This window comes from Anser brachyrhynchus (assembly GCF_964034855.1).
Source record: "Anser brachyrhynchus genome assembly, chromosome: 25".
In the NCBI taxonomy this organism is placed as follows: Eukaryota; Metazoa; Chordata; class Aves; order Anseriformes; family Anatidae; genus Anser; species Anser brachyrhynchus.
In genome coordinates, this window is record NC_137718.1 from 6105798 (window position 1) to 6130185 (window position 24388).

The 24388-nt window shown below is 43.4% G+C and overlaps 2 protein-coding genes across 18 annotated transcripts in view; both read left to right on the forward strand.

The window, feature by feature from the left end:
* Positions 1-1100: 1100 nt before the first annotated feature.
* On the forward strand, positions 1101-18473 carry LOC308182798 (uncharacterized protein). Of its 10 annotated transcripts, none has more exons than XR_013942081.1 (4): positions 1101-1201; positions 2133-2177; positions 5940-6004; positions 7404-7794. XR_013942081.1 is itself a non-coding variant. In XM_080567991.1 (4 exons), the coding sequence occupies exons 1-4, from the start codon at positions 4463-4465 to the stop codon at positions 16066-16068; spliced, it is 309 nt and encodes a 102-aa protein (XP_080424117.1). In that variant the 5' UTR covers positions 2730-4462; the 3' UTR covers positions 16069-18473. The 10 variants fall into 10 exon arrangements, 1 of the variants encoding a protein (XP_080424117.1); XR_013942082.1 differs by lacking the exon at positions 1101-1201 and adding an exon at positions 2628-2717 and having other exon boundaries at positions 1916-2177; XM_080567991.1 differs by lacking the exons at positions 1101-1201; positions 2133-2177; positions 7404-7794 and adding exons at positions 2730-4580; positions 13151-13197; positions 16057-18473 and having other exon boundaries at positions 5873-6004.
* A 193-nt stretch (positions 18474-18666) lies between these two features.
* APLP2 (amyloid beta precursor like protein 2) overlaps positions 18667-24388 on the forward strand; it is a 48056-nt gene continuing 42334 nt past the window's right edge. For all 8 annotated transcript variants that reach the window (XM_080567975.1, XM_080567976.1, XM_080567977.1 and 5 more), the window contains exon 1: positions 18667-18834. In XM_080567975.1, coding sequence (XP_080424101.1) covers positions 18754-18834 — 81 coding nt within the window. In that variant the 5' untranslated portion in view covers positions 18667-18753. The remainder of the gene's footprint in view (positions 18835-24388) is intronic.

Sequence of the window (24388 nt, forward strand, 5' to 3'; positions counted from 1 at the left end):
GCGAGCGTTGGTCCTGGCTGCACACCCTGCGATGGGCTCTCCTGGCCAAGTGACCCAAAGCCCAGTGATGGAGGAAGGGTAGCTTTTGGTTAAAGATGACTCACAGCTTCTACAAAAACTGGTTCTCCTCCTACTCTGCCCTAGGAGAATAACAACAGGGTCAGTTGTCGGTGCAATTAAGCTACTTCTCCACTTTGTCTTTAAAAGCCTGATGCAGTCTTTTAAATTGAGGCCCACGTGTATACTGAAGTCATCTCCATTTGTACTGACCTGTCCCTTCCATGAGCAATCAAGATAAAAATCAGAGATGCAAATTTTCTAACTTGTGCTTCGTAACTTAAATCTTTAGCCAAGAAAGATTTTTAAAACTGAAGCGAGTGGAATTGCTTACCCGATTTGGTTCTGTTTTTTCTCCACAGTTCTTCTCAGCTCCTCTGGGCAGTTCTCTTAACTTGAGTTATGGAAGCTATGGAGTCAATTTCTTCCTCTACCCTGTATAACAGTTTCAATTTCATTATACCACGCTGAAATACTGGGATAACAAATAGCACAAGAAAAAATATAAGACCAAACAAAATTGCTTTATTTCCCATATGTCTTAACAGCGATTTGTACTCATCTTAGAAAATGAAAGCATTTTCATGCTGTTGTATTTTTATTTGGGATTTCTGAGAATCTCCCTAACATTTTGAAGACCTGAAACATTTTAGAACTGACTTGGATACAAGTGTGGTATTGTGTCATGTTTTCATGCAACTATATCATTCTGCAATTGAGCACAAAACAGCCTAGGACTTCAGGGCTGTCCTTTCCTGGCACATGGGTCTTGTTCTCAAAGTTATTTGGGGATATTTTCTTCCTTTAGCTTGGAAAGACTGATTCAGGGCAAGTGCACAGTGGATGTAGCAGGCTGCCAGATGCAGAACAAGCATGCTGCTCTGATTCATCATCTGCAGTATCTGGAATCTGATGTAATGCCCATTGTATTTCCCACATTTAATGTGTTCTTTCTGATGCTCCAGCACAGGCTTTGTTTTTCCAAAAGCCTTGTGCTGCCAGAGTGAGAGAAGCCTTCACATTAGGTTAATTTATTTATTTCTAGTCCTCATAGATAGTCCAAATAATTTCCCTGTTCGCCTGTCTGGAACGGTGCTGTAACCCTTCATTGAATCCTCCTTTCTCTCATCTCCTGGGTCATCAGGTCTGTATCTCCATCTGCATCGTCTCGTTTGTATACTGCTGTTTCAGCACTGCCTCTGCTGCCTGTGTCCTGCCTTGCCTATTTTGTCTTCCCCACGGCCTACACGGCTCGTTTTTCTGGACCGCAGCGCTGTCTCCCACGCAAGCGTGGGTATTCTCATCCTCCCAGCGAGGGCCGTGCTCTCATTTCAGGCTCCAGCTGGAAAAGGATGCTGCAACCCCGCCCTGTTTCATTTACTTGCAAATATCTTTTTGACCCAACTCGTCTTCTTGAGCATCTCCATCGCCTAGTAAAACCACTCTCACAAGTCTTTGCCTTAACAAGCAAACCCCCAGACCTCCTCTCTCCAGGACCACCGCTCCCTAAAGCTCCTCGGCGACCCTCCAGCCTCCTTTCAGACCGCCAAAGCTTTTCTGTTCTTTTCCTGTCTATATCTCTCTGTTGCTGCTTTTGTTGGGGACTGATTTTTCATGACGTTGTCCCATTCCGAGAGGCATGTAGATTAAAACATGACAAAGAAAAATGCTCAAGTGCTGTAAACTCATTTGAGTTATGTAAGCAGACCGTGCCTCGCTGGCCCTGTTGACCTCTCCAGACTACATCTGTGCATGATAAGTAGGCACTTGCATCCAGGTTTGCAAATTAAACTGTGCATGGCATTGGGCTGTGCATTGTAGTATCCATTGAACTTCCCTTGTGCAAGGCTGATTTAAAATACTAATCTAGAAGATGGAAGAAAATGTTTGTTAGAACCTTCTAAATTATATTGCAACTGAAATGTGATTACTTTACATCCTGCATGGAGAATACAAAACACGGTGAAGGTAATGATATGAGTTTACTGATTTAGAGTAAGCCAAAGAAAATTTAATTAAGATTGCTTCATGTAAAACATACAAATGTAACAAAATGCTCCTGTTTTGGTTTCCAGAGTCATTCCCTGCAGAGAAGAAAAAAAAAGTTTCTTTTTAACAAGGTAAATTATTCCCCTTATTCTGCAAGGAAAAAGTTTCACTAAAAAAGTTTGGCTGTAACTGTGTTTTAATAGCATCTACCTAATAATCTCAAAAGTGCTTTGGCTTAAAACTAAGTGAAAGGAATACCATTAAAGAAAGCATTTCATCACATACATTCACTTTTGACTACCTTTTTTTTTTTTTGTCATTCATTCCCCAACATTAAATAAATATGGTCAGCAGGCAAAATAAATGACAAAACAATTTACATGCCCCATAACAATCCTTATTGTGCCTTTTGTAAGAAGCACATCGAGTTTGAGGAAAAGGCAGCTTTTCAGTTCACCATGAACACCTACTAGGAGCCATGCCGTGGTGTATGAATTGGGAAAGTGTGTTCTGGCTGCAGAAATGCCTGCAGGAAAAGCCCTTTGCCATTCGCATGCCACCATCTCCCTCCTCTGTTACAGAAGGCCGCTGCTTCTGAAGGCGTCTTGAGACCTGAGTTCAGTAGGAGGGAAAAATCAACCACAAAAGTTTGGCGTTTCACAAGATCCGAGGTAAACTGCATTTGTTCACAGGCTTCTCCAGAGCAGGGACCATTTTTCATTCTTTTTGTGACTCGGGAGTCCTGGCCCATAGGCAAGGCAGCAGCTTGTGGCCGCGGTACATGCCCGCGCTCACAGACACATACGGGAACGCTGACGCACCAGAGGTTTTTTTGCATTTCAAGACTTTCTAATTAGAGCATTTCCCAGAAGCCTGCACTGGACAGATGTAGTTCAACTTCAAATCCAGGTCAGCCACTTGATCTCGGATTACCTTTCATTTAGTCCCTACAAACCCTTTCCCCGAGAAGGACGTTCAGCCTGCACGCAATTAGCCCCGCAGCACTTAGCGGGACGCAGCCAGCTTTGCTCAGGTTCGGGTGCCACCACCAGCCAGTCCTGGTCACGCAGGAGCACTGCCGTTATGGGAGATACCTTGTGCATCAACCCCACAGTAAACAAAGGATATCTTGATTTCCTCTCCGTTAAGCAGGCTGGGATGATTGCAAACTATTCGTGATGTTTGTTGATATTTCTGAATTTGCTAGAAATAAAAAGGTTGACCAGAAATAGCAAATATTTTCTCTCAGAATTAGTACTGTATCTAGGCATCAGAATAAAGACTCGTTGCAAAGGATTTAATGGACTTCATTTTTCTAGAGCATTTTCCTGTGTCCAGCCCTGGGAAAGGACTTGTTAGTACAGGTCCCTTTGACAGCTGTTTTCAAAAAAGAGAGTGAGTTGATAAAATCAGGCTTAGCCAGCCTCTGCTGGGAAAGAAGGGATCCTTCAGAGATATTCCTCTTACTTCTGGATACCTTTAGTTGATAAAAAAGAAAGGCAACATGGAAAAAGTTTGGTGATGTTATGTTTGATGCTTGAACTGCAGCCACATTTTCTGAAAACCTTGTTTGGTAACCTAATTTAGGTATGCGCCAACCACAGATGCTAGGTACCCGGGCTTTTTGTAAAACAGCAAAAAATAAATTTCCCGTCTGGGGAAAATCCACCATTAATTTCAATATGTACCAAGATGGTTAGTCTGTCTCCTCCCCAGATGCTCAGAAGTCGGACCCTTCTCCTCAGTGTAGGAGTTAGAGGGGGGTTCCCAGCCACTGAATCCCTTGCATCACGGCCACCACGACGTATCTCCTGAGCAAGCTTCCTCTTAAGGGAAGTTGAGTTTTTTTTCTTGTAGCCTTGACCGGGAGACTCCACTGGGCGTCACTGAGGACAAGTAAGGGAAATTTTTTTTTCAAGGCCTATTTCTACTTATTTGTTCTCATGCCAAGATTTTTGCGTTGCTTAAAGAGGGGACTTATTTTTTCTTTCCCCAGTGTTTATTCTCCTGATGTATTTATAGACAGCAGTCATACCCTCTCCTGGAGTTTGTTTTGTTAGACTGCACGAGTCACATTCCTTTTATCTTCTCCTGTACAATATGTTCTCCAGCCTCCACTTTGTCTTACTAGCTCCTCTGGTGGAGCGCCATAACAGAACGTTTGAAAAACAGTTTAAGTTATGTGATACATTTTTTGAAGCAGTTTCAGAAAGCCTTATTGATTTTTAAGGAAAGAAAGCTTCCCCTTAAAAGTCTTCAGCTCCTTACAAGAGAATAGATCGCTAAGCTTGTGAGAGCACCCACCAGCCACAGCCCCATCCAGCAGAGCCCAACCTGGAGACAGCAACCGGAACCATCCGAAAATCCAGATCATCGAGCGACCCCAAGGAGATGAGGCAGGTCAGTACAGCCAGGAATGAAACCCCCAGGCCACGATACAGCCTGGCAAGGGCAGCCAAGGTTAGACAAAACACAGCAGTCACTAGTCAATCTGTTGCCCTACAACAAAGCCGTGCTCCTCCAGGATCACTCAGGTGAGGAGTCAAATCCCAGGGCTCTGCTTAAAAGGAGCACCTGGGCCTGTGGGTGGGCACATGGGTGGGGGCCCCGGGTGGGGCTGTTTAGGGTTAGGAAGATTTATTAGTGGCCCCAGGTCACTAACAGGCTGTGTTGTTGTCTAGGTGCTGCAGGTAAAGCCTTGTTCCTACAGCAGCTCTGGGTTTTCTGCTAGGCCTTCTATGTTTTGATGTGGGGTCTCTCTTAATATTATTATTCTTCCCCTTTCCTATTAAAAACCTATGGGCCTGAGCTAAAATAGCAATTTAAAGTTTCAGGGGTGGTTGTGTGTTTTATTTATGCCTGTTTATTCCCCACCTTGAAGCTTGAGGTTTTCATATACTGCATTTTTCAAGTTTCCCCCCCCAACCTTCTCCTAACGATCAGGAAGCTGGAGATTTAAAAAGAAAGCTACCACTGATGTTCTCCCGGAGGGTTTGGGGATTTCGTTGTTAAGCGTAAGAAAAACAACCTTTGTAATGTTGGCGATGTTGCATTGCTATCAACATCTCTGGTATCTGAGACTGCAGTGTCCTGTTTGAATAACTGACCCTGCAGAGAGAGCTGCACAAGCAGACACCTGCAGCAGCATGGGGCTGTGTTGATTTAGATGTCACTTTGGATTACATTCAAAATATTTTTGCAGAGTAGTTCTTTGCAGTTGGGTATGTCCTTCAAGAGGATAGTTGTCTCAGTGGAAGAGAAATGTTTACTCTGGTGACTGATTAGTGTAAAGGAGGGGATGTTTTGAAACTAAACAGAGTTTGAAAGGTAAGTGTATTCCACCCACACTACAGACAGATACCTGAATGTCTTTGGAAATGAGTGTCTTAGAAGAACAGTAGGTAGCAAATGGAGCAAATGTATAGCGAGTGCCAAGATTTGTCAGTGAGTTCAATGCTACCTTATCTCTAAAACTGACAAAAAGAAAATGGTATCATCTGAGACAGCCATTAAGCTTGAAGCTGCAGCCTCTGCCCTGGTACAGATGGCTGCAAATGAAAAACTCCTGCTGCCAGCCAGACAGGAAAAACATGGAAATTAGCAGCCCAGAGGAAAAGTGCAGAGCTGCCCAGAGCAGGGAATTCTGGCAGGTCCCAGACCATGCTTCAGACAAATGACATTGGAGGAGGGATTCAGATACTGTACTCTGCAAGGAAATGATGTATTAACCTGCTTTTAAGAAATCTTAGTGTAGCGAATGGAACACAACCCAGTTATTTTACCTGATTTTTTTTTCCCTTTCTTTTCCTGTTGTTTTTCATTGTAGGAAATACTCCTCATTGTCAAAGCTCATGTGATGTTATTCAAGAGCACCCAAATGTTATGTTTTCCAGGTGTGCCCAGGCACCTGGCCAGCCACCAAACAGAGGTGTTTTCTTCAAAGCAGTGGATTTACACGGTAAGGCAAGCATTCATTCTTTCAAACAATTATGATAGTTCTTAGCATTTCTCTGTTATTACAGAATTGTTCAACTGTTGCTTTGAACTCTTGTAACCTCAGCCTGCATACAGTGGAAAAATTCAGGATTTGCTCGCCTGAGCATGAAGCTCACAATAAAATATTTGCTGCAGTTCCAGCTGACAGTGCTTGTGTGTCCTGCATCACGTTAGGTTTGCTCTGCCTTAATTTTGCAGGAGCCCTTCTGGAAATTTGTATAAAGAGTTTTGCTTCAGTAGAATTGATATTTCACAGTGCTCTAAAATCCATTTGCTCAGGGAGGCAATCTTTAAAGATAATAAACTATATTTGGAGCTCAGGCTGAATCTGTGCTGTAAGTTCTATCAAAGGATCCCAGAATTTGACCCCTGATTTTCAAAATGATTTGAAATTCTCTGTCTAGTGGATTTGACTATATAATAGAGTACCAGAGTAATAGCAGGGCTATTTCTTAAAGCAAATTTGCAGTCATTTTGATCAAGAGACTTGCCAGCTGCAGGCCCATCCAAAAAGCAGCCAATTTTTGCACTCAAGTGTCTTTTTTGCCACCATGGTTAGATTATCCTGAAAGTTGTTATTTTAAGTGCTGAGTTATTTAGGAAGGTAAAGGACAGGAATACACCTAAGATTAGGTTATTTTACACTTCTGAGATCAGTCTGATAAGGCTGAATTAATCTCCCCGGTAAGTTCTGTTTCATTCAAGAATATCCTATTAAGCTGAATGAGCCACTTCACATTCTTGCTGTCCTTCTCAAATGCAAAAGGTTGTAATGAAATGTCTCCTTCTGCCTTAATCTTTGTAATGAATTCTAGAGCATGGCTCCTCTTCTCTGCCCTCTGCTCACTATTTCTCTACAGAACTTCTAGGAAACCTGCCGGTGATACCTGTTTTCATTTCTTCCTACACAAGTTCCTCAAAACATTCCACCCTACTTTAAAATGCTAGAAACTCCCAGCCCAAAAGCTATTGGCATGCAGAGTTAAGTCTGTGGCTCGTGCTTTTCCAGACTGTTGTGTAGGTACAGATAATCACAAGTGACTGCCTTGCTGGAACCAGGGACATGAAACTTCTCTCTGGCATTGCAACTAAAGCAGGGTGTCCTGCACTTCGAAATCCCTCTTCCTAGCCCAAATGTTTGAAATGGTAGTTAGCTCTGAACTCAGAGAAATCTTTGTGTTCTTGTTTTGTTTTTCACACACGCTTTTGTTAGATAATCTGTGACCTGGGGGAAGAAGTGATCTGCCAAGCTTTCTGAATCCCCTTCCAGCAGCAGAGGCTGGTGTTGGTGGAAGGGTTGAAGCAGGCACCTGGAAAGAACTGGGTTGTCTGAGTAAGAGATGACTTCTTGCTTCAAGCAGGGCCTGAAGAAAAGGAAAGAGGAGGAACCAGCTGCCTACCTGAGCACACCAAGGAGCTGCAGTGAGGAGCAAAATGTGCTGGAGATTGTTTAATAGGTAGTTTTCACAGACCTGGATCAGAAGGCTGTAGTGCAGCCCTGGTACTTTTTTCTCCCAGGATGAATGCAGCCAGGACGTCTTACACCAGCCTGGCCTCCATAGGTGTTGTAATAGTGGGCAAATTATATTTTAGTGCTGACCGGGTTTTGAGCTCTTTCTTGTGACTTAAGCGTGTTGGATGAGTTTAAATCTTACTCCTCTGTAAACCTCAATACCTTGTGACTAAGAATGAGAAAATGCACGTACCATGCCAACTTCAGACATAGGTAAACAGTGATGTTATTACTGTTTCCTCAGGAGTAGTGTTTTTTTACTGTGTAGGCAATATCTGAGAAGAAAACTTTTCTCTTCACTGACCTTGATATTCAGATAGTCCTCCTGCTAATCTGGTAAGTGCCAGAAAGGATACCTGGTTAGCGCTCATCACAAGGCGGTATATCCACACAGCCCAAGGATGTCCTGCTCTCAAAGTGGCTATATTACCTCCATCACTCCAATTTACTAGGCTCAAACAGAATTACTGCGTTCAGCCAGGACTAGGTAAAGTGGTATTGTCTGCTGTGGTCAGTGTGAGAGCATCCTCAGTGGTATTAGAGGTATTAACAAAGGTATGCATTAGTCATCACAAAACCACTGTCTTCCTAGAGGATAGAAGTGCAAAGGGAACCTGCAGTAAATGTATAAAGAAATGGCTTGTTGCTAATTTGGGGTTTTTAGAGCGTGGTTTTGATTCTCTGGTCCTTCCTCAGACAAAGTTCCTGTTAAAGTAGATACAGTAAAATTAATTAAATGACTATGTGCTAGCTGTGCATTGAAATCATTGTAGCAATACTTTGACAGCTTGTGAACTCCTCATTTGCTTCCTGTGAAGCAGTCATTTAAAACTCATTTACTTTTCCAGTTTCAGGTTTGTGTTTGATTTCCATTCTCAAAGTTAAGCGAAAAAAAAACAATGCCAAACATGAAACTGAAAAGTGCAGTTATGCTGCTAACTATATCTTGCCTTTGCTTAATCTTTTTTGACCCATTCACTTTCTGTCATGGTGGCTGCAGAAACTGTACAAAATATTTTACAAAATACTATTTCAAATAAAGAGAGCAACTCTAACACTGCAAAAACATGTTAAAGACACAATCAAGATGAAAAAAACAATTCAGTATTCCTTTAAAGCACTCTGGGAATCTATCTCCTTTCAGAATCTTTCATCAGGTTTTCTTTAACACCTGACATATTGGTTGATAACATAAATACAAAATAAAAATGAATGAAAGAGCCCTCTACCGTACAGAATGCAGGGTTCCTTCACGATGAAATACTCAATAGTGAATCATGCAATTGTTGGAGAGCTGTTGGCAAGTGTTTGAGTCAAAGGCAAAAAACAGATTTAACGTGTGCAGTATTTTTCCTTCCCTTAATTTAAAGAAATATTTTCCCAATGCAAGAGCCTTTAAGGAAGAGAACAAATTATGTAGCCATAAACTCATTTGATTCTTATTTTTCATTGCTGTACTTCTTGGATTCGTTTCTGGTAAATCATTTCTTGCCCCATGCCAGATGCTGTTTTCATTCACAACGAAGTAATAGTTCTTTGTTAGTGATATCACAGTATTATACCACAGTCCTTATTGTGACTTCTCAAATTTAGCGTACTGAAATACATTCTTTGTTGGTTGTTTGGGGGCTTTTAGATCTAGGCCTTGATTGAAGTCAGTCTGTAACAAAAAAGAAGGAACAGAGCCCAGAGAACTTGGACAGTATGCAGTTAGCAGAAAAACATGGAAACAAAAGAAGAGCAAAAAGAAAAAGTTTGAATATTTGATATATCCCGTCTCTTCTTGCGTAGACAGAGGAAAAACATGAAATAATAATACTTGTGTGATTTGCTTTTGTTCAGGCTTTGATCTGGTGTAGGTATTTAATTGCTGACCCTGCCAAGGGATCTATCCTTGTTCTAGTCACAGGGCGATCTGCTGGGGGGACCTGGGCTGGGGTCTGCTCCTGTTCCCCACCACTCTGCGTGGTCTCTAGCCAGAGCTCTGGTGCTGCACCCATTCGCTTAAGCAAGCGTACCCAAATATGAATAATTTCTAGTTCTTTAACTGAATCACAGGGTTGGGCTCTTCTATACATAGGCTAGAAACTTTGCTGTTCCCTTTCAGGCATGTGATCTGGGGTTTCGTATCACGATGACACACTTCCATCCTGGGCTGCTATAAGGCTTATTAAAACTGGTGTGTGTGTTCGTGCCAGTGTCCGTGTGCGTAGAAATGAATCCTTCTGAAGGATTATGTAAAGGTATATTTTCCAGAAGACAGAACAAATACAGGGAAGCCAGTTTAGTTACTTAAGGCCTGGTCGTTCAAGGAGTGAGTGGAGCTCTCTGGATTTTCAACGCAGGCTACAGCACTTCACACCCACTGGGTCTGTGTCAGGTTGTAGGGGTGTGTCTATATGTACACATGTATATGTACGTGTTTAAGCATACATTGATAGAAGGACATAATTGTGTTTTTTCCCTTTAAAAGTAAACTGGTTATTATGAAAGAATGTAAGATGGAAGACATTCCTTTTGAAACTGGTAAGTAAATGTTAGTTTAAAATCTTTGCAAGATAAACACTTTTTTGGATAGCTTTTTGGCCTTTCTGGTCAATGAAGGAGCTGTTAAACAGGTCTGTTATCCAACTATTTTTTCAGGATGAATGGAGAAGGGGAGATATTTGCAGTACCTGATAGAATACTGATATATTTAAATGTGCTGATACAAGAAATTTTACAAAAGAGAAAATGTGGTCACATCTTGCCCTCATTGTATTCCACTTGAGACTGCACCGGGTTGTATGTTGAGGAAAAAATAAGCCAAAAGCAGTTTGGGAGGAAATTATTAAAATGAAGATAAATGAAGATATCTGGCTGACCAGAAGAATCTGTATTCATGTAGCAAGTGTTACATTACTCATACAGCAATGCTTTCTGAAGTATATTTTTGTATCATCACTTCCCATTTTAAATTCAGGTTTTAAATCCCCGAAGGGAATTCACTACCAGCCATTTGCATTTTAAAGTGAAAACTCAAACCTCAATAGAGTGCTCTACTTCAGACTCCTTTTATATACCTTAGCCAATGAGCTACATCTTGGTGGAGGCCTTGGAGTCGACTGAGACAAGTCAGAAAAACTTGGAATACGCCTTGTTTTGCCTTATATAATGCAGAATATGCTGGTATCTGTGCAAAGCTCTCCTGTGAAGCAGTGCTTTCATGAGTGTGGGATGGAATGCCTTTGGGGGCAAAGACCTTCAACCTTTGGCAAACCAGGATGGCTAGATAACAGGCTGCTCCCTCTTCCAGTGTGGGAAGGGAAATCATAGTTAAAAAGTTGTTGTAAAATACAGGGCGGCTTTTAGTTCAACCCTTTGCAAGACGGGGGAAACAACAGTAGGTAAGTTACAGAAGGAGCAAGATGGGTTTCTTAAAACAAAGATCTCCCGGGGGCTGACTCATCTTCTGAGAAAATGTGATTCAGGAAAGAAATGAAGTGGGCTGTTCTCCCCCTCAGGCCATGGGTTTGCAGGTGGAAGCTGTAGATGGTCCACTCCTTCCCTTGGAGACATTGGGATTCATCTTCTGCTCACATGTCCCAGTTCCTTTAGCTGCGTCTTGCTTTATGTCTTCATTCCGCTGAAGCAGACTTCAAATACATGTATTTCTTCATTTCTTATTGCCAAGAGATCTTGTGTTCTGACTTCTTCCTGCTGAAGGCGTTTAAAAGCTTTGAATGTACTGCTGCTACTTAGCTTCTTGTGGTCTTCCAAAGAATTGCATGTTTCAAAGGTTATAAACAAAAAACAAAATGGTGTAGAGTATGAAGCCACTCTTTTAAATGAGTTTATAAATGAATAGTACTAGAGAGCACTTTCTATTTTTGGGGTGTTAAAGTATCTGGACCCAATTGTAGCGCAGGGTCTGCAAGTATGAATCCCTGTGCCTAGGAATTCCAAAATCCCACCAGTTTTCCCTCCAACTTGGTTGAAGATTAGGCTTTAAGTCAGAACAAGACCCTTCAGCTCCTTCCCAAAATGTGTTCTGGTGGCAGGAAGTGGGAGGCAGAGCTTCTAGGTCCTCTTCGCTGCTGCCTCATGCTTGTTGCCCTTGTCTCCAGGTTGCACGTTTCAAGAAACTAAAATATTCCTGTGTTGACTTAAGAATGACTGGGTAGCTGGAAGCCATGAGGCTCCTAATGATGATTGCAACAGGAAATGTCTTAATATTTGTTTAAACAGAATGATGCAAACTGCAGCAATCTGTGATACCAATTGAGTCAGGGGGGCTTTTTTGGTGGAGTCACTTTGCTCTTAAGTGCACTAGGAAAAAAAGAAGTACTTAAAGGATCATGCTGCTGATAGAAAACAGTTACTAGAAATAAACCTTTGCAGCATCAGACATGAAATGTTCAATAGACGTGAAATGTCTCCTCGGCTTCTCGAAATTCCTTACTGTCTGTTCCTGCCTCGTGTTACTACTTAACACACCCTGTTGCTTGCAAACTGAGTAACTGTACAAACAAGTGATGGGGGAGAAATGAGGTGACTTCAGTGTGCCACAAAAGAGCTTGTTAGCACAGGTTATTCCATGATGCCTGATGAAACACGCACTGAATCAGACCTGATTGCAGAAGGAGGGGTAGATTTTGTTGTTGAATTGCACTTATCTTCAAAGCTGCTGCAGATGATTCTACGTTTATTCAGCAGGAAAAAGTCCTGAATTTTTACATTCTATGTTGTTCATTGCCGTGCCATTTGTTCAGATGATTTGGCTTTTAATCCACCAATGAATACTGAATGAAGAATTCAATCGTGAATCAGATATCTTCTTTTGCTTGCCAGTAATACAAGCCATTTTTATTTTCAATTTCAGGTTTCTTTTACTGCACAGGACAAAAATAAATTATGAGAGAAAAAGTTAAAAATTGTTCCTCTCAAGCAACTCTCCTGCATCAATGCTTAATCTTTCCATTATGTGTGATGTCATTAATCATCCTACTGTAATATTTGACACACATTTGTGGGACAAATTCAGATCTAATATAAAAGATGCAATAATACTGACTTATGTGGAACTGTAGCTAATTATAACATATTTGAATTTTCATCTTTCATGAAAGACCTCTATAAAATGAAGAACCTTTTACACTGCTGAAATGAGAGTCTGAATGAAACTGGCAAGCAGACAAGGGGAAGAAAGAAATGTTGTCCAAGGACAATAGGAGAAATTTAAGCATCATAATGAGCCAATAACTGGAAAATATGCTCAGTTGTTAGTGGATTTTTAATTGTCTTTAAGTTCTCATATGGCTTCTCTGCCACAAATTGCACTGTTCAGCTTATTCAAGTTGGAATGATTTGGTTGCCCATGATGTAGAATCGTAGTTTTAGGTTGGAAAAGACTTCAAGAGCAAGTCCAACCATCAGTCTGACCTACAGAGTTCCACCACTAAGCAATGTCCCTTAGTGCCCCATCCACGCCTCTGAAATACCTCCAGGGATGGGGATTCCACCACTTTGCTGGGCAGCCTGTTGCAATGTTTGACCAACATATGAACAAGTGATCCTACCATTCTCAGAGACTAAATAACGTTCCTGTCTTCTCAGGTGGAGTAGAAGAGATAAAGATGACAGGGAGTCTTCAGGCCGCTGTGGTAAGATAGTATGATGCCAAAGGGGGAGAATTTACAAAGTATTTTCTGCAATGCAGCTTCTTTCCTCCCTTCTCCTCTCGTGTTTTGAGTTCCATGTGTCAAATCAAGTGTTTGTTACAGCTCTTTGAAAACACATCAGACTTGAGATCTGGCACTGTGTTAGGCACGGAACCAGAGCAGTAGGAAAATGGCCATCAGGAGTTAAGGATTCATTGATGTAATAACAGGTAGACTTTTCCTCCCTTCCCTGTCAAGCCATTTTAAAGATGTCTTTGAGGAGAAACAGGCTCATTGTCTACCACTATTTACTGTATCACATCCTTTTTCGCATATTCATCTGCTAGTTTTCCTCATGCCTGCAATTACTCTTATTTTTTAAGGTACGACTGTTTGCAATGTATCTGTTCTTATTTATTCTTCATCCTTTCGTTCTTCTGAACTCCACTGTATTTCTGTATAAATCAACTATTTTAAACTCCTATCTGTTTCACCTTATCTTTCAAGGCCTAGAAGGTCTCTCTTTTTTTTTTTTTTAATCTCCTTTCTAGGGAATATCTTCATCCTCTGTGTGTACCGTATACTTTAACTCCATTCTTTTTCAGTGAATTTTCCTTCTTTGCACTGCTGCTGGACTTCCTGTGCCTTGTTTGCCATGTTTTCTTTCTCAGTTACAGATGGAAGTCTGAGTTGCAAAACAAAACTGCAGGAACCCTAGATTTCCACAACGAAATTTTGCAGCCAAATATAGATGTCCAATACCAAAGTAGGTTGGCAACTTTCTGATGTTATTTACAGGTTTTGGAGAAGTGTTATTTCCCAAAGGCACTTACATAGCTGGATGTTGGATTGAATTTTAGTTTACTAATAAAAGTTTTGTATTGCCTTACGGTTCTCAAACAGCCTTGTTCACCAATAGAGGACTTGTCCTGAGCACAGTATGGCTCATGACGAGTTGTGGCAGTTAACTGTATATCATCCATGCAGGTTGGTTAATTTATTTTTTTCCTTCAAGCACTCTTTATATTTCTTATTGCTGAATTGTAACTGAATTAGGAGTTCTTTCCACTGAAGCACACCATATGCTGTGGTTGTTTTCTAAATTGAGTTTGCATTTTACCTCCTAAAACCAAGGCTGGCTCAGCTCTACCTTCGCAACCTCTAACTTGCACGTATCTGTCATGTAGAGCTAGTATGAGTGATATGATCTGCCATTTAAATCTTCAATCAAGTTTTTTAATTAAGAGCTGGATAACATTACTGTTCACAGGCTAGATCAACTTTATGCTTTAATTTGTGGAGTCTAAGAGACTGGTGAGAATATTCAAAGGCTTTCTCACTTTTGTGAACTCATTCTCCAGTGCTGGCGTGATCTCAGCACATCTGTTTGCTGAAGCTGCTGCTCCCAGTGACTTTACTGGTACCAGACACATTCCTCACTGACTTCTCTTCACCCTTTTTAACAAGAGTTTAACATTGCCCTTTTAGGGCATGTTTTTGTGATCATAAATATGCTCGTTCCATTTACACAGTTGTGGTCTTGCCAGTAATAATGGAGAGGTGCTCGCTTGAAACATTACTTACAGAATAAGCAGTACTGGAGGATTTTTCTCTCCAAGCCAGCCAAGGCTGAGCACAAGATTCTCAGTGCATCTTTTCTATAGGTGTGCTGGGAAAAGGACGCTAAAAGCCCTGGAACCAAGCATATAAAATAGGGTTCTTGGAAGGGAATGAAAGCTGCTACCTACCTAACAGGGTTAGCAATTGAAAAGGCATTCTAGGGAATGCTGCAGCCTTGCAGCAGTTCAGTGGTACTGTTGTCAGAGGCAACAACCGATAACTACCAGTTCTAATCTGGAATATATCTACACAGAAAACGTCGACACGCAGTGGTCATGGCTTCATGTTTCGCAGCATAACCTGCTGTTATGATGTTGACTAGTACTTACTTGAAAGCAACCACCACCAAAAGCTTTCATGATCCCTGCCGAAAGTGCTTTTATTTTATTTTTTAACTGCTGGAATTGCATTTGCATTTTGCTGTGTAAACATGCTGTTAGGCAGCTCTGGACAACCATCTGTATGATGAGGGAGATCGCTCCGATCCCAGAACAGCCATCTCACAGCAGAGCCAAATGATACTCTATGAGGCCACTGGCTGTGAAGTCTGTGCTATGCATTTTTGCTACACAGGACAGAAACTCATCCACGATGTATGGAAAGCTCCAGAAGTTATAAATACTGTGTTAAAAAGGAGTAAGAGGCTCTAGACAAAAAGCGTGTGAGTTACTTGCACTTCCATAGAACCTTTCACCTGAGGATCTTACAGGGTTTTACTGACATTAATGAAACCTTTCTGTGCCTCACTGCATATATATTAAACACCGTCTCCACATTAATGCCAAGCAAAATGGGGTGGCCCTAGAAAGACTCTTCCAGGGTTGAACAGCTTGGCGCAAGTGATTCTACGAGATGTGACAGATCATTGGTGGGCTTTGGAAGGTAATTTTCAGCCGTTGCTGCAGCCTGACACTCCACCACCTTGCACTTCTACTCCATGAAGGCTGCATAATAGCTGATGGATCATGGCAATGGTAAATCCACTCACCCTGTTTGCTTCTTTCACTGTTATGTGCCCTATGGCTCTAGTGACAGATCTATGCTCTGTCTCAATCTCCCTTTCTCCTCGCCCTCCAGCAGTCACGTAAATTCAGTTGTATTCAGAGCTCCTGATGACCACGAAGGAAAGAACAAGATCTCCTGGTTTAATTTTTTTTTTTTTCTGTGGAGGACTGATTTCCATGTGAAGGGGAATCAATTAGTCTTAATGAATTCAAATTTAATTTGTTGCGTGTTTTTTAGGTAGTACACTGAGCACTGATGGTCTTGCTTTTGAACCAGAATATGCTGTTTTCCAGCCCTGTGATAGGACTTCAGCTCTTACACGTTGGTGTGTCTGCAGTGTAGTACTAGGAGAAGGATTTGTTACTGAAGGTGAGAAGTTAAGCTGAGTTCATACCTCGTGCTTATCTGTGAGACTTCCATAAAAGTCACCAGATTGCAATGGCTTGTCAGGGAAAAATGAGGATAATGCTGTTCTAATCAAGACAGTCTCAGTAAAAAATAAATAAAAAATACTCCAAAGTGGATCAAGTATTTGGTATGTCTGTGGATGTGGATGCTGCTTTTTCGGTGTGTGTGTTAACAGCCATTATTGTACAATAGTTTTATAGGTGACTAAATAGCTTGAGACAAAAGACTTAAGTATATTCTAGTTGGACCATTGTTCTGATTTCTCACATGGGTAACAAATGGCAATTGAAATTCACTCTCGTGAGGACCCTCATACTTTGTATGCTTCTGAACTTAGACATTTGTGACTTATTTCTAGAAGTATTCAGTAACCTGCAGCCAATTACTTCAGTTTCTGCTTTACTCCAAGAATCACGCCATTACATACTCTAACAATTAACAAGCCCTATTTTTTTTGCAGCCTTTCTGACATCTGCAAAATACGCTAGCTCACAGAGGTGTTGTGAGCATTAATATTCACCAAGCGCTATATAAATACTAAGTATTAAAAGTGTATTAATTTATATAGCACTTTAAGTGCTGTGTAAATTAAACCACGAATGAAAGCCTCTATCCAAAGATTTATAACTAGCTTGTACTTTTTGGCCTGGGGAGAAAGAAAAGTACCTTCTTTTACTTTTTTTTTTTAAAAACAAAGCTTAACTCTCAATATCTTCAGTTATTTACTGGTGTATTTATATTGCACAATAAAATATTTACATTAAAATGTATCAATTTTCAAAAAACTAACTCAATTTTCCAACTGAATTTGGCCATGTTGAAAAGAAAATTATATACGCCAAAGGACTGCAGTAAAAAAGATTTAAAGGCTTTCAAATACTATAAAAAAGAGACTATAATAAGTGACTAGTGGACCAGTCAGCTGTTTTAATTAAAACTGGGCCATGTATTGATCTATCGTCCAGATTTACCCCCATCTGCAACGTTTCGGCAATATTCCCTTCAACCATTTCAGAAAATAGCACTTCTAAGAGACACTAAAGAATACGGAAGTTGAGAATGTAAATGTTTTATAACTATGCGACATTTTGTACAGAGATCTTTCTTCCACGCCATGCAAGTGGCATATATATTTTCATACAAAGAATGAATCTACAGATTCTATAGAATATTCCCTTCCAGACATAATTGATTTCGTGATTGTTACTGTTTAAAGAATGACAAGTCTAAAATGTACTGGGTTAAATCAATTTTTTAAAGGTGTCATATTACCTAAACACTGCTCTTGCCTTTGAAACCAGTAGGAGCTTTAGTAGTTACGTGTTGAGGGTGGGCATTTGTCCTCCCTGAGTTGAGGTATGTTCTTGTGGAAGCCAAAGAGCTACTGAAAAGGGACTAATAAATACTTTGCACTGGAATGTAAAGTCTTCTGTGTCAGCAGCTGTGCTTGGTATCTGTGCTTTATTCCTGAAGGGCTTGCTTCATTTTGCTTAAATTTCTTTTTATAAGTAACGTGGTGAAATTCAAGCAGGCGATGCAAATGTGGTACGATTGGTTTTAAAGGCAGAAACATGTCCTTAAACTGTGGCACCAGCTGTGGCAGAACATCTGCACTGAAAGCCACCGCTCACGTGCTCGTTGTTCAAAAGAAACAGGAGGCGAAGCCGCTTTACGCCAAGCGGCGCACGAGCAGAAGGTGATGATGTATCACTGGGATAAGTACCTGTTATTATTAAAGTTTACCGAGAGCTTTACTATGTTTACAGAAGCAGGCAGCAGCGTGTGCGGCGGTAATCTCGTCAGGTAGTGCCAGCCTCTCTGGGCGCGGGCACGCGAACGCCAGCTCCTGTTGGGGTGGCTGCTGGGATGGAGCCACCTAACTGTGCTGTCTTAGCTGTATTTTATTAAAGAGTGGAAAAAAGGGAAAAAAGAGCTGAAGTGTCTTTTTATTACGGTGAAGAATGAAGGTGCCCAGCGTACCAATAGGTTGAGTGTTTGTGAGAGGACACAGACACAGAGTTGGCTTTCTGTTAGCCCAGGATCCCCGCTTTTTATTATTTTTAAATGAGGAAACCTCCCCATTTCCCCTGTGGGCTAGGCGGCCTGCTCCTCGCTGTGGCGGTGGGCAGGGCACCACGAGGCCCGAGGCCTTCTGGCCGCGCCCCCACGGCCCCACAGGGCGCCGCGCTGCCAGGGCCGCCTCAGGGCCTTCCGGCCGCCATTTTCCCCCCGGGCCCCACAGCAGCGTTCTCCCCGTGGGCGTAGCCCCCACCCCGGCGCCTCCCCCTCCTATTGGCTGAGCCCAGCGCGGCTCCACCCCCCTCCTCCCCCGAGCGTCCCGCCCCGCCTCCACCCCGCGCCCATTGGCGGCCGCTTCGGCGCCTCTCCCTGCGATAGGCCGGGCGGCTCGGCGGGGGCGGGGCCTAGCTTCGCGGGGCGGGGCCTGGCGAGGCGGGTCCCGCGGGGGGGGCGCGGCGGCCGCAGTAGCGCCGGGGCGGCGGTGGCGGGCGGCGGCTGGCGGCGGCGATGGGCTCGGCGCGGCGCTTCCCCCTCCTGCTCCTGCTGGGGCTCGCCGGCCCCGCCGCCGCGCTGGCCGGCTACATCGAGGTGGGTGCGGGGTGCCGCGGGGGGGAGACCCCCCGGGGGGGAGCGGGGCCCCGGGGGAGGCTGCGGGGGGCGAGCCCCCGGGGGAGGAACGGGCTGGGGGTGCTGCCTGCGTCGGGGAGCCCCGTAAATCCCCCGGCGTGCGCCGTCACCGTGCGGCTGGGAGCGATGCTTGGGCTTCAAGGGCGTGCTTTATGCGGAGCTGCTCGAGCGCTGCAGCTCCCGTTTGCAGAAACGCAACTTTCCGCACAGGGGTAATTCGGGGAGGGAAGCTCCCCTGGAAATAAAAAACTTACCGTGGTCTGTCTGCGCGCCGTGGGTAGGGAAGGGAATCCTGGCCGCTAAAACCTGGACGCGGTGAGATCTGCCGGAGCGAGCCGGCAAAACAAAGAGCGAAGTGTGCGCCCAGCTCCCGGCGCTGCGAGTAAATAGAGTTTAATAAACCACGCCTGAGCGCTGGTCGGGGAGGCAGAGCTGCCACATCGTCCTGCGGGGGCTCCGCGTTGTTCGGGGACGGGTTGTGGCTGCTGGCGGACGGCCTGGAACGTAACGGGCTTGGTTAAGCAGAACATCTGCCTCGCTGCGATGCGAAAATCGCGAGCCCCGAGCTGTTGGTTGCCAACCGGCGATAGGCACGGCCCTTCAATATTTTGTGTCTTGTGCGAAAGTAGCCCAGGGCTTTCGCTCTGCCCTCTTATTCAGCCGTTGCCAAGGAATAGTATTCCGCCTAATTTGTACTGGTGTTTTTGTCAGATTGCTGTAAATCAGAGGAACGAGGCAATAATCCTCTTGGGGAAAAAAGTTGCGCTGAGGTTATCCTGCAGGGACGATGCCGAGGCTCAGCAGGGCTGGTCCGAGGGACCCCAGCTGATGCCGCGGTCAGGTTTCGTGCTCCTGCCTTGGTGGCGGGGCACTGTCCTGGGTGGTGGCCACGCTAATCTGATCTCCTGCACCTGTTGAGAAACTCCTCCAGCTGTAGGTCACTTCCTCTGGCATATCCGAGGCAAATTCAGCTGCTAGTGGCACGTCCCTTCTGGAGGCTGCAGTTGCTCACGGACTCGCCTTTCAGAAAGCCGACTTCCTCCTCGGGAAACAAACCTAGCCGTAGTTTTATTCTAAAGCCTTGAGTCCAGCCGAAGAAGCGGAGCCCGGGATTCAGAATGGGATTAGCGAAGGTTTTGGCACCGAGGGGAGCGCGCCGGCGGCACCCACCCGGCAGCCCCGCGGTGCGGGGTGCTGAGCTGCTGGAAGAGGATGCACCCGGAGTGGTTCCTGCCTCCTTCCTCAGCGGATCGCCGTGCCCGTGGCGGGGCTGGGCTCAGGGCTCAGGAGCTGTGGATTCGCTCCCAGGCTGCGGCAGGCCGGTGCGTGCTGACACAGATCAGCACCAGGCTGGGGCCGCGCTGGTGCGGCGGGCTGCCGGCGTTCGGAGGTGTGTGCGCGATCTGCTCCTGCCGCAGCATCCGCGTCCTCCAAAGGCATGACAGCCTCCTTGGTCTGCTGACACAAAATGTCAGTCGTGACATTTTAATTCTTTTTTTTTTTTTTTATACTGCATCCTCTACCATTGTCTTGTCCGTGGGGAGCTGCAGCTCTCGAGGCTTTCTTGCTGCCAAATTTTTTTTCCAGAATATTATCTTGACGCAGAGCTTAGGAAGTGAAATGGTTATTGTTCTTGTTTTCATCATCGTTACTGGAGGGTACCAGGTAATGTGATGAAAAACGTATAAGTGATTGATTAAAAATCAAAAAGACATTTGAAAGTGTACTAGAGTTAAGGAAAATACATAGCATTGTCTGTATTTATTAGTTTAGTCGAATTGGCACGGTCCCATTAGGTGGATTTTCTTTTGCTCGATTATCTTAGCTACCAGTCCCTGTCCCTGGAACACCCGGTAATCTTCTTATCGACTACAATTTGTTTTTCTTTCTTGCATGCATGGGGGAAGGGGAGTGGCGGATTTATTTATTTTTTAATTACTGGCGGATGAACCTTTGAATAGGGCGTTTACTGGGGCTTGTCACTGGTGGCCGTCTCCCTTTCAGATCGTGGTGCTGGCAGATAACCTCTGACAGCCTCTCTTCGAATGAATTTGAATATAAGAGCTCAGAGAAAGCACGGATACCCAGCAGAATAATGGGTTTTTCTTCCCAGAGCAATGCACGTCCTAAGGATGTATTTGAATTCAGTGACTGTTGTGTTTTGCTTGTGAAATCTTGGAGAACTTCAAATAGTTCACTGATGCCGACTGAAAAAAGAAAATAAATCTATTCTAATTTGATCTGTATTCCAATGATTAACTACTTGTGCTGTGCCCTCAAGGCCTTTAAAGATGCAAAGTTTCTTTTTTATCACTTGACCTTTTTGTGTAATCGAATCTGAGCAATGCAGACTTGATACAGCCTTTTTTTTTTAATCTCATTTTTTTTTTGAGTGGTCTTTCTCCAAAGCTATCTTGAATGTTTCTGTTACCTGTTTGCCTCAAATGACCAAGATTTGGGGTGAGAAAAACAACATGCGGTCTTGCATCAGAATTGTGCAGTTCTTGTTATTTTTGTATGGTGTGTTTAAATTCTCACTAACGAAAATATCAGTCTTGTGCCATTTCTGCAGACCTTAGGGACTTCTAATTGCCTGCTGCATTGAACAAAGAACTCCACCTAGGGGAAATTTCCACTTCTGTGTTGAAGTCCTGAGTAGAAACAGCTCAGTAAAATTCCAGTCTTGAACGTGGCCTTTAGTTTGCTTTCAGTTCCCACAACTTCACTTCCCAGTAAGTGTTAGGAAATATACTTTCGTATGAAAGCAATTAGACGCAGTGCCTCATCTAAGCCTAAAGCAGAGCTTCGCAGGGGCAGAGATGCGTGTAAGGAAATAAAGCGAATCAGGTGGGCAGCTGGTATTGCAGAGAGGCTCTGGAATTTCTGCTGCATTGTAGAAGGCTATGTGAAGGTAAGCCCTGCTCTTCGGAGAAGGCCTTCAGCTCTCCTTGTGCTAGACGTGCGAGGGCATCTTATTTATGACCTCTCTTGTGTGTTATTTAGGTGTTATTATCTCTCTACCTTGGATTAAGTGTTTTTTTTGTTGTTGTTGTTAATGTCCATTGCAGTACCTGGGAGCTATTCAAAATATATTATATGGGTGGTAGCTTAAGCTGTATTTGAGTTTTGTTATATATTGCACCTTCTCCAGTGCCTTACAGTGCAAGCAAGAAAGAATATAGTGCCTGTTCTGTGTATGTCGTGCTCCTCTCTAGATTTTGCTTGTAAAAAAAAACTGCCTTTGCTTTTTTCCATTGTATGTGTCTTCTGGAGGCGTATGGACTCAATCTTGTAAACATAAGTTATTTTGACTGTAGCATCTGCTTGTACAAATGTGCTCAAACCATAACCTTGTTCTTCAGCTGAAGATACAAGGAGTATGCTATCCCCAGCTATTCCTTTCTTGGTAGAACAAGAAAGCTGCTTTCTGTGCTTTAGCATCTCAGAATCTTCTTGTTAACTACTTTACGGTGTATAAATGGACGTAATCCTTCAGCTGTTTGCTCTCATGTTGCTTACATGCAGTAAAGCTTACTGCCATTGATTTTTTTTCTTTTAAATTTAGTTCATGCAGTCAGTGCCCCTGAAATCTCGTTAAATTAAGATGGTGCTGGCTCTTAATTGGAGTACTTCAGGTACTTGCAATGGCCTATAAACCACTCTGGTAAGGCTCCTACTTCAGAACTGTACTCAGCTCTACAAGATTGGCCCTTTTTTCTCCAAAAGTGTTGTCTGTGCCCATAATGGGCATGCTTCGATTCCTCTGCTAGCAGTGAGTTTGTCACTGCTAATGGCAGTGACAGGCAAATGGCACTTCCTATCACTGGTTTAACCTTAAATGGAGCCTGCGAGGCACATAGGCTATTTGCATTTTGCATTCCAGTTTTGATTTCCATCGTCTACAGGAAGGAGTTGTGCCATTAAATCTCAGGTTTGTGAGGAGAGGACATGGATTGACAGCACTGTGTAAAGTCAGAGCAACTCCTCCAGATATGCATCTTTATTTAGTGAATGGAATAAATCATCAGGCTTCTGTTTACTGTGGTTTATCCAAAATGACACGCGGTGGCTTCTTATTCTGGATACTGTGGGCTAGAAGGTAACTTCATCACATTACCACCGTTATGTCAGTGGGACAAGTTATGCTTTAAGTTGGGTGCTACAAGGGGGAAGAAAAGCAAATGAACCTTCATTCTTGAGAGCCTGTGCACAAGGAAACGTGCATTTCAGGGAAAACAAATGGATTTTATTTTTTTTAGTAATTTCTTAAGTTGGTTGCACTTTGAATTTATGAATTTCTGCAGTGGTGAAGAACTAACTCCCCAGTTAGATTTTGCATATGCATAACAATTGTTTAACTTGTTCAGCTTCTTTTCAGTTAAGGAAACAGTCAGGAATATGTACTTAACTCTTCTGCCCCATATGAGAACATGAAAAATCCCCATAGAAAAGAGAAGAGGGAAGTTAAATTCACTTTTTCTTCGTGGCTCTACAATGGTCAGTGAGTCATAATGCTTGCTCTGCAGTCTCACTGGGCTGATTTTAATATTCAAAACTTCATCTTTATCTGCGTTTGTGAAACTTTAACCTCCAACTTGAGACAAATGATCAAAATGGTAATCTTCTGCAAATGGTGTTAAACTAATCTTTCTAGCACAAAATGTAGCCTGCTCGGCTTTTTTTACGTAATCAGGTGTCCACCTGCTCAGAAACGCATGCAGCTAAGCTGCTTACCAGCGCTTCATCGCCACGTATTACAGCGGTTGTTCTGTGTATAGCCAGCGGGGAAAAGAATACCTTCGTTATTTTTGAGGGATCAACCCATATATGCATTAAACCTCGTTACAATGTGTGGTTGTTGTTTTCTGTGCTGTCAGCAATGATCATGCTCTTGCAGGAATTGAGGCACTGCAGAGCCTTGGTACCTCCAGCAGCGTGCTGTCTCCTGACCAGTGCGCGGAGTCATGCGGGGCCGCTGTCGGTGGCGTCCGATGTCTGATCTCACTTTCCATTTTTCTTGGAAAATCAAATCACGTCCTCGTTCTCTGTGTTTCACGGGGAGAGAACTGATGGTGAAAGCACCCTCGTGGATGAGGCATGGTCCGTGTAGTCTTTTGTTTTCTGCTGCAGGCAGTCCTGATGCCTGAACGTGTATTTCTTTATCCATTTTAGAGATCAATACTTGATCTCTCCTGGCCTACTGACAGAATAGCCTGAGAATTTTTGTTGTTCAGCTCCCACGATGTTGGTGTGTTGACTGCAAGGATAATGGTTTCGCCTGAGGTGCTTTTTCCCTATTTTTTTTTCTCTACAGAACCGTGTTAGGCCTTGCAGTAATTTTTAGCAGTAGTTTTGGGGAAGTCTTGGATTTCAAGCCTGCTGATCAGTGTCTGGCTATAGAGTTTGAATCGATCCCGTTTAAGGGTGCCCTTCTGGGGGTTCATCATCTGAACCCTGGAAGATTTTGGCTGCTGGGATTCCCGTGCAGCTGAGCAGCGCAGCAGGCCGCTGGGGC

What these genes read in the sequence shown, in the direction of transcription:
- LOC308182798 (XM_080567991.1), top strand. Translation starts at nt 4,463, where the DNA reads ATGAAACCCCCAGGCCACGATACAGCCTGGCAAGGGCAGCCAAGGTTA. An exon ending in GCTCCTCCAGGATCACTCAG is followed by an intron (nt 4,581 to 5,872) that starts GTGAGGAGTCAA and finishes TTTTCATTGTAG; the next exon opens with GAAATACTCCTCATTGTCAA. An exon ending in CAAAGCAGTGGATTTACACG is followed by an intron (nt 6,005 to 13,150) that starts GTAAGGCAAGCA and finishes CTGTCTTCTCAG; the next exon opens with GTGGAGTAGAAGAGATAAAG.